The sequence below is a fragment of the Biomphalaria glabrata genome, chromosome 1 (genome assembly GCF_947242115.1).
Source record: "Biomphalaria glabrata chromosome 1, xgBioGlab47.1, whole genome shotgun sequence".
Taxonomy (NCBI): Eukaryota; Metazoa; Mollusca; class Gastropoda; family Planorbidae; genus Biomphalaria; species Biomphalaria glabrata.
In genome coordinates this window covers 79,156,023-79,165,993 of record NC_074711.1, presented here as the reverse complement: position 1 = coordinate 79,165,993, position 9,971 = coordinate 79,156,023, and the positions used below count along the sequence as shown (strand labels likewise).

The window sequence follows — 9,971 nt, the reverse complement described above, 5'->3', positions numbered from 1 at the left end:
AACTTAGTTTTGTCTTTCAATGCAATAAAAAAAAAATAGTTTCCTGATTTAAGCCATTTTACAAAGAAAGAACAAAACTTTCCTGTTGAGTAAAACGTTGAGTTGTATATCCAGATATGTACATGGAAGTAGATAACAATCCACCAATAGAAATATAAGTGAGCTGAACACAAGTTCAATAAACAAGAGGGAGATTTTCCTTCCATCACTCCTTCCTATGGAATGCTGACAGACTACAGCATCAGATGGACTCACGAAAGCTCAGTCAACATTTTACCTCCCCTCTCTGTATTTCAATACTTAGTAAACATCAAGGTCAACAGAAGAGCTGTTGCAGGGAATAAATAGTTAAAACTGGAACCCACAGTGTTACACATAGGGTAACAATCTCTAGAGAGAGTGAGGCTGATGCAGCGCAAATCTCCCTCACTTTAATACATTTTCATCGCCCAATCCACATTCTCATCTCTACTGATTGCTTGAAAATTGGGTGTCCAAAAATATATATTCATGCATTGCATAAGAATGCAATTTTTTCTTTCACAAATTTAAATCTTTATTTGAATTGAAGCAACAGTCACTTTAAACACTTTTAATTGAACACATTATAAGAGTCACATCACTAATATTAGTGTTTAACTAGAGCAATCTTTAAAAAAATATACACACTCACTTTAACGAATGTTATATTAAAAATATCTTGTGTCTGAATATTTTCCAGAAAAAAAAAAATTCAACATTGCAATTATGTATAAGAAAAAATTGATGAATGAAATTAATAAAAAAAAAAGTAATAAAAGTATTTTTCATAACATAAAAAGGACTAAATAGCAAAATGATGGATATGTTGGTGCTTTTAGATTTTAAACAAATTCCAGCAGTTTCAATTTTTTTTTGTCAAATATTATTCTAACTTGCACAATTATTTCAAAATAAACTGCATGTTGCAAGCACTACCAAATAAATGCACATCAGGAAAACCTACACTGTGTCTACACAAGTTTGTTTGGATGATTTTTACAGAGTCAGCACTTTGAGAATTTAATCTAAGAGATAAACATCAGCAGTTTCAAGTTCTTATGTATGTTTTGTTTTTACTTAATTTAGCTTTTATATAAGCGTAAAACAATCTCGGAAGATGTCATCTCATTTTTATCTGTTACAAAACATTTGTATGAAGGAATAAGTTGGGGACCCAGCAACTAGGGGCACATGTTTGGAATGTCCTGGCAGATAAGTGACACTGTTACACCCTCAACAAAGTCCAGAGTAAGGTGAGATGTAGAGTGAAGTGGAGGTATTCTTTGTGCAGATGTATATGTAAAGCCTAGTGGTGGACATTAGTTTTGAAGGAATGCAACATAGGTTAATACAAACAAAAAAATCTATAGAGGAAATAGCAAAGGAACACAAAGAATAAGATTAACAAACAAAAATTTCAAATCAAGCTCTTATCTTGTCTAAACATCTGGAAAAAAAAATTTACATTAAATCTTGATAAGATCTGAATTTGAAATATATTTAAGTTAATTAGTTTCATAGGTGAAATTTAAAACAAGATCCAATCAAAATATACATTGCTGAATGTGCAATAATTAATTTGTTGTAATTTAACTGGACAAAATAAACGGCATTATCAAAAATGAAAAAAAAAAAAAATGTGTCAGAAATAAACTCATAAAAAGCACTGCTTTTAGCATTAGAATTCATAGAAATAATGACATCCAATCCATGTTTAGTTATGCCTAAAAATACAATCGAGCACATTTTCATGAGCCGATAACTGAAGATATTTTGGCTTCTTCCTACATCAAATCATTAACAAACTAGAAAAGGAAAGTAAATTTTTTGTTTCGGTGAGTGCGTTCACAAAATGTACATTATATAAATAGACAAGTGATGCATATGTTGCTAGGGAACATGACATTGAAAGAAGTAAAGATCTATATGTTGTATCAGAAATATACGTATAACATAAAACCATGGAGATCCTCATAACAACATAATAAGTTTGGATGGATGGATTCAATGTAGCAATGACTAGATGCAGATAACACTTACATTTTAGTTGATATCAGTTTCCTGAAGAAAAAAAAAATTGTCAGTACTAAGAATAAACTAAGAAGTAATATAAACAATGTCTTTGCCAACCCTGTGATTCAATAGAGGAACTTTGAATGTTTGGTTGTCAACAAGTTATTTTTTTACCAGCAACTGTGACTGAATGTGCTTTAACTCTTTCTCACCGTCCTTATTTTCCACATTTCAACTATTACTGAGTAGTATTTCACTACTCTTTTTTAATTAACCTCTAAAAACCTTTTCGTTTGTTATCAGAAAATGTTTTAGTTGGTATAGAGTTAAAGGGGACTGCATGTACTTTTTAAATAAGACTAAAGTAAAGTTTATAAAATCAAACATTAATTTAATTTAATGAGTTCAAATCAACGATGGTATCGTCAGTTAAGAGAGAAAGAGTTAAGCCACATGACAATATTGTACATTTAGGTGTCAACGTTTGCTATTCAAAAAACTGTACTAACTCTTATTTGAAAACAATATTATCCCAACATTAGCTTTTTTTTTTTTTTTTTTCTGTGGTGAACATTCAGTTGCATTTTCCTACCCTTCTGTTAGATAACATTTTCTATGGCATAAGCTAAAGGTGACCATGAAATATTACCAAACAAGATCAATATGAATCCTTTCTGATAAATCAATAACTTATTTTTTAAAAATGGTGGGTATATTTTTTTTTTCACTTAATTCATTCAGAAAAAATGACAAACTTTTTTTTTAATTTCTTGATATAATAGAAATATTTAAAAAAAAAATAGCACATAAGCTTGCATAAATGTTGTATAATGCATATAATGTTATTTTGCTTACATAACATTTTGCAGAAATTTGCAAAATTCCAGTCATGAGGTCAAAAACCATATCAAAAACAAGTATTATTAAATAGTAGTAACTTCACCACAAATAAAGTGAGTGCAAATGAAGGAAAAGAAAGGATTGTTACAATTGGTACCATACCAAAAAATGTTTGAGTTTGTTAATGGAATACTGATACAAGATACGAGCAACACAAAATGTACTTGTAAAATTGAACAATAATGCTATAAGTACATATCATCTTCTTTTTTAAGTAGCCTTTTCCAACAAATATTAGCTGCATATTCTTGGTTCATATTGTACTAAACAACTTTGAAAGAAAAAAAAAGACTTTGGAAATGTATTATAAGTAAATTATTCAAAAATATATAACCATATTTTGAATGATAATCTTGAGATAATATAAAATTAAACAATTTTAAAACTATAGCAGGAGATGTTACATAGCAAACAATTTATACAGCAAACGCTTAGACATTGGGAAAAAAAAAAACTTCATTTGACAAGAAGGAATTCTTCAAGTTATATATGTACATAGAAATATACATATGTAAATATAATTTAGGTTCTCAAAATTTCAGTAATACAGTGCAATGCTGCATCAACAACAATAATAACACATCATAAATTTCCCTGGTCCATGAGAGCATTCAGGTCATCAATAATGGCATCCATCAGAGACTTGTAAGACGTATTAGTGAATACAGCGTCCAAAAACTCTGGTTCACAGAATGTGTGAAACACCAGGTCAACTCTAGTCTTGGACTTGTCTGTTAAGTGCCGCTCTATGATGCTCTGTAAAAGCTGTCTGCACTCTTCGAGGCTTTTTCGCATAAAAGCTTTATCATATGTGAAGTCCACCTAGTTAAGGAAATGAGATAAAGAATATTAACATCAGTGTTTCTCAATATGTAAAACACATACCCTACAGTTTTTACCTTTTAATTGGTATCATATCCATTGCTACCTACTCCAGTGTAAAGAGGGAGTAGTAAAGAACTATTATGTTGACAAAAATGTTGGTTACATCAAAAATAAATTTGGTTAAATTTGTCAAATTATGCCAATAATTATATTTAAAAATGATTTCCAAAAATCACTTAAAACTAGTAGTAGCTATAGCATGAAAAACAATGAAAAGGTGGAAAATGATTTATATATATATATATATATATATATATATATATATTATATATATACATACAGTGCTTTTTTGTGAGGGTACGCACCAGTATGGCATACCGGCACCTTTTTGAATGTGGGAAAAAAAATTATTACTTTTCTTGTATTTTAACATAAATTATTAATTTATTAGTTGTTAAAAGCTAGGCAATCAATCACTGGATACCGGCACCTATTTTTTTTTAAAAAAAAAGGACTGTGTATATATATATATATATATATATATATATATATATATATATATATATAAAACAATTAAGCTTCCCCTTTCAGACCTTGTGATCTATAGGGCAGATGATATTAAGGTCATCTGCTTCTTTGGTCAACAGTTAACGAGCAGGGTGTCATGTGGCCGGCACAACGACCAACCGCCTTTACTTTTTCAAAGTCAATTGGTTGAACTCAGATGCTCCCTAAAAATTTGAAATTCAAAATTCAATCTTCACAGAGATTCGAATCCATAACCCAGGATTTGAAACCTAGCGCTGAACCACTCAACTTTACAAAAAATTGACTATTAGACAACCTTAAACCATTTTAGGATGATATAGGTGCACAGATGTCTATATAGAAAGAAAAACATAACATGAAAATAAATAGCAAATATAACTCCTAAGATAAAAAATATTTTTTGTCAAGTTTGTTTTTTTCTTCTTATTACCAGTTAGGGTTACTAAGATGCATAGCCTGGCAGCATAATTCTTTACAAACTTTACATAAACAAAACATTAAAGCTAAAACAAACAAACAAAAAATTAAAGGCAGAACATGGAGATTTATGTTCAATGTGAATTGCCTGATTGAGTTTCCATCACTGTGAAGATTACAAATGTTTTAACTAATTTAAAACTTTTCAAAAATGCACTTAAAGAACCCAGTCTGTAGGCCTACCTGATGGAAAGAGACTACTGTCATTGCAAGAGAGTGAAATTTTTGTTTGAATTTATCTACAAGAGATAACTCATCTCTGTTGAACTGGTCATTTTTATACAGGATACCAACCTGAGGAGATAAGAAAAAAAAGTTGTTTTTTATTTAATTAACCTCAGTCTGCATGTGTCTCTCACTTCACACTAAAATGTCCATGATCAACAAATGAAGCTGAAAATAATAATAAAAACATTGCCCTTATAAAATATAATTGATAAGTTTGAAGCCTAGCGATTCCAATGTGTTTCAACCCTGTGGTAAACGTAAGTGAAAAAAAACTAAGTGTTGAGGAATGTGGTCAGCTTTGAGCTGGTGCATACTGGTGGAGCTAATTCTATCAAAATGAAAGTTTCAAGCTTTTTTTTTTCTGGATAGTTATGTCTGATGTTGACTTAATACCTGTGTCCAATTAAGCTGAGTTGCCAAGACAGAGGTTCATGGTTTGATTCCTTGTCTATATTTAGCCAATTTTCATCATTATTTTCTCTCAATATCAATTATACTCTAGTGCTTCTATTACAAGTTAAATGTTTTGTTCATAGCCCTATACAAATAAATGGCTGTGGGACAATAAAGTTGAACTTCTTTTTTGCCAAATAAACGATCAATTACTGCCAGAAACTGTAAGGGTACTTGTACTTGTACTAGATTAATCTAAAATGATTAGTCTTTATTACAAATACAACCATTCACATACAAATGATGGCAATATAGAATATAAATAATGACAACATTTGATTTTGGGACTAGACTAGACACCACATTTTTCCAAGTTATATATATAAATAATAAAGCCTTGTATATTTTCTAAATGATCAGTTTTGTATTAATTTCTAATAACAAACAATAAGTGGTTCCAGCTCACAAACTAATTTCTATATCACCACACAACACTAAAAAAACAACCCCACATAATACTGACCATAAGAGTAAATGACTTATTTGAATTAACTAAACATTAGAAGTTTAATCAAAATATGAATTGCTTTAAGGTTACAAGAAAAGTGTAAACAGAAATTCAAGTAAACATGTAAAGGGAGTTAACTTCAACAAAAGTTTTTATGTTATTTCTGCTATAAAAGTGATGCCCAACATAATTCATCCAGCAGGCCATTTTAATTTCCGACACTCGTGTTGCGGGCCACATGACCAAAGAAATACACCAACAAAATGAAATTCCCTTGAAACTAGACCTACAAGAAACTCGTGGATCTAGGACTTACATTAATTAATGAGCTATTTGAAGTATTTTTTTTTAAGCGTCTGAAAATGGCTTCAATGTGAGCAACACCACTGACTTATTTTTGTCTCTTGTTTGGTAAATATTCTCATAATGTTTGTTTGTTTGTTGATTTGAGGCACATCGGCACAATTTAGGCCATGTCGTGCCTGCAGTCCCTTAAGGACTACTCTCTCTCTAAACAGCAAGGGCCAGATTCTATACAGTAATATAATTAAAATTAAGGTCTATTCACAGTTAAAATAGTAAAGGTAGTAAAAATTTAAATATTTGGTAAAAATCTAATGTAAATAGTGCATGTTCACAAATTCAGAAATCACATCTTCGTAGATAGCCCCACTTCCCGAATAAAGCCCAGTACCTTCCCAGGGTCGACATTATTAAATAGTGTTTTTAGATTAGTGGCTCTAAAATGTTTCGCCCTGACATCCTGGTATCTGGGGCAATCAACGAGGATATGTTCCACGGTGAGGCGAGAGTCACAGTACTCGCAAAGTGGGGGCTCCTCTCTCTTCAGTACAAAAGAGTGCGTGATGTAGGTGTGGCCAATCCTAAGTCTGGACATGGTTGTGCTACCACGCCTTGTCAGACCCTTAGATGTGGGCCGCCACCTGACATCCGCCACAATCTGCCTGAGTTTACTGTGAGTCTCAGCCTCCCATCGGTTCTGCCACTCTCGATAGGTGGCAGAGGCAATACTTTGTCTCAGGTCCGAGTAGGGGATTTGGGTTCCTGACACCGCATGATTTAGGGCTCTCTTTGCTTCTCTGTCTGCGGCTTCGTTTCCCTCAATGCCAACATGGGAGGGGACCCAGATGAAGGTGACATCCCTACGGTCGGCTGTTATTAGGTCCAACAGCTTCAGGCTCTTATGTACCAATGGGATGTCAGTCTTCATCCGCCCCAAAGCTTGCAATGCAGATTTGGAGTCGGAGCAGATTATAAATTTCCTCCTTTCTGATGCTTTTACGGCCATAAGTGCAAGCAATATTGCGTGCAATTCGGCCGTAAAGATGGAGCAGCCATCGGGGAGTCTACGGGAGATTGTTTTGTTCCGAAAGGAGCAGGCACACGCGACCTTTCCCTCCATTTTGGATCCGTCTGTGTAGATGGTGCCACAATCTCCGTAGCTCTCCTGCAGTTCCCTAAAGTGGACTTGTAGTATGCTTGGGTCTGTATTTTCTTTTTTGAAATTAAGGAGGGATAAATTTAATTTGGGTTTATTCATTAGCCAAGGAGGATTCTGAGGGGTTTCTATTTTAGAGATTTGGTCAATGGGTGGGGTTAAATTTTGGATGGGTTCTCTCATTCGAAGGCCCAGCGGCTGTATGACGTTAGGCCTTCGATTGTATAATTCTACCTCTGTGGGGTTAAATATGGAGTCAAAAGCAGGGTTCGTGGGGTTGGATTTTAGCTTGACTATATACTGCATTGCAAGCTTTTTCATTCTTATATCCATGGGGAGTTCTCCAGCCTCCACATGGAGACTTGGGATAGGTGATGTACGAAACGCGCCGAGACAGAGACGCAGGGCAGCATTTTGTATTGGTTCCAGTATTTTTAGGTACGACTTCCTTGCTGCTCCATATATTATGGATCCGTAGTCTAGCTTGGATCGAATTAGACTCCGATAGAGCAGCAGCAAGGTATCTCTGTCAGCTCCCCAGTCCGTATGGCTGAGTACTCTTAGTATGTTTAATGACTTTTGGCATTTCTTCTTAAGTTCCTTAATGTGGGGGAGAAAATTAAATTTGGAATCTAAGGTGAGGCCTAAAAATTTTGTAGTTTTCACGACAGGGATCTTCTTTTTGTGTATAAATAGTTCAGGGTCTGGGTGGAGTCCCCTTAGATTACAAAAATGCATACTAACTGTTTTGGAGTCTGAGAATTTGAAACCATTATAGTTTGCCCAACCCTGAATTTTGTTTAAACATAACTGTAATTTCCTTTCTAAGGTGTTCATGTTTTTCCCATAAGTAAGAATGACAAAGTCATCAACATACAAAGAGCACTCTATGCCAGGGGACAGCGCATTTATGATGCTATTTATTTTAATGTTGAACAGGGTGACTGACAGAATGCTGCCCTGGGGTACACCCATTTCCTGGTCATGAGTGTCAGAAGCGGAGTTGCCCACTCGAACCTGAAATTTTCGATCTTTCAGGAATTCCTCCACAAAACGGGGGAGGTGTCCCTTAAGCCCCATAAGCGCCAGGTCACGTAGAATGCCATGTTTCCAGGTTGTGTCATAGGCCTTTTCTATATCGAAGAATACAGCTACTAGATGTTCTCTTCTGAGTAATGCATTTCTAATATAAGCTTCCAGCCTTGCCAGGTGGTCAGTTGTTGTCCGCCCCTGCCGGAATCCGCACTGGTAGTTTGAGATCACTTTATTCCTTTCCAGGTACCAGACCAGCCTACTGTTAATCATTCTTTCCATGGTTTTGCAGATGCAGCTTGTTAGTGCTATTGGTCGATAGTTAGCTGGGTCAGAGCCGTCTCTTCCCGGTTTAGGTATCGGTATAACTGTGGCTTTCCTCCAGCTGTTTGGGAAAGCGCCTGTTTGCCACACACAGTTATAGACCCCTAGCAGGACTGCCAATGAGGGTTCGGGAAGGTGCTTGAGGAACTGGTAATGGATTTCGTCTTCTCCAGGCGCTGTGTCATGTGACTTGTCCAGCGATTCCCTCAGTTCCTCAAGCGAGAACGGTTTGTTGTAGTCTTCATTGTTCTCTGACCTGAAATCAATGGGGTGTCTTTCCTCCCTGGTTTTGACTTTTTGGAACTCTGGCGTGTAGTGTGCAGTGGATGATTTTTCTGCTATTGAGGATGCAAGGCAGTCAGCTATTTCTCTGGGGGACGTGACAGTTCGTCCTTGATTTTTCAAATGCCCTATTGCATTTGATTCTTTCCCTTTGATTCGACTTACTGCCTTCCAAACCGCTCTAGCAGAAGTTTTGGCATCCAGACTGCCGACAAAACTTCTCCAGGAATTCCTTTTGGCTGACCGTATGGTTTGTCTAGCCTTTGCTCTAGCTATCCTGAATAGCTTTAGGTTTTCCTGGGAAGGATTCTTTATAAATGCAGCCAGTCGTTTTTTCCTATCACCAATAGCACTTTTGCAAGCTGTATCAAACCATGGTTTGCTAGGCCGTTTTGGATTTGCAGAGGTTAGGGGTACAACTTTCCTGGCTATACTTAGTAGCTTGCTAGCAAAGGTATCAGCTGGGTTCTGTTCATGGAGGATATTTTCTGTGATATCCTCAGAGCATCTTTTTTGGAATTGTTCCCAATCGGCCTTATTCAGTTTCCACCGCTGAGGTCGTCCCAATGAAGGGAGATTGTTAGTAATGATGATTGGGAAGTGATCACTTCCCCGTAGATCATTGCTAACTGACCATTTAAAATCGTCCAGAAGTCCGGGGACGCATACGGTGAGGTCAATGCATGTGAATGATCCAGTTCCTGGGTGCAAGTAGGTCGGTGATGCATCATTAAGTATGCATAAATCATGTTGGAGGAAGATATCCTCCAGCATACGACCTCTTGTGTCGGTATTGTTGGATCCCCACATGGTGTTATGGGCATTGAAATCCCCAAGGATTAAATAAGGCCGGGGGAGTTGTTTCAATAGGTCCTCCATGTCTGTTCGGTTTAATGGAGCGCCTGGTGGTAGATACAGGCTGCAGCAAGTGATAACCTTGTGAAGGGTTATCCTAGCTGC

The 9,971-nt window shown here is 35.6% G+C and overlaps 1 protein-coding gene across 5 annotated transcripts in view; it reads right to left on the bottom strand.

Annotated features, from left to right (window-relative positions):
• Positions 1-902: 902 nt before the first annotated feature.
• Positions 903-9,971, bottom strand: part of LOC106068563 (tumor necrosis factor alpha-induced protein 8-like) — a 34,781-nt gene continuing 25,712 nt past the window's right edge. For all 5 annotated transcript variants that reach the window (XM_056017307.1, XM_013227975.2, XM_013227977.2 and 2 more), the window contains exons 4-5: positions 4,969-5,079; positions 903-3,756 (exon numbers count right to left, since the gene is read on the bottom strand). In XM_056017307.1, coding sequence (XP_055873282.1) covers positions 3,517-3,756; positions 4,969-5,079 — 351 coding nt within the window. In that variant the 3' untranslated portion in view covers positions 903-3,516. The remainder of the gene's footprint in view (positions 3,757-4,968; positions 5,080-9,971) is intronic.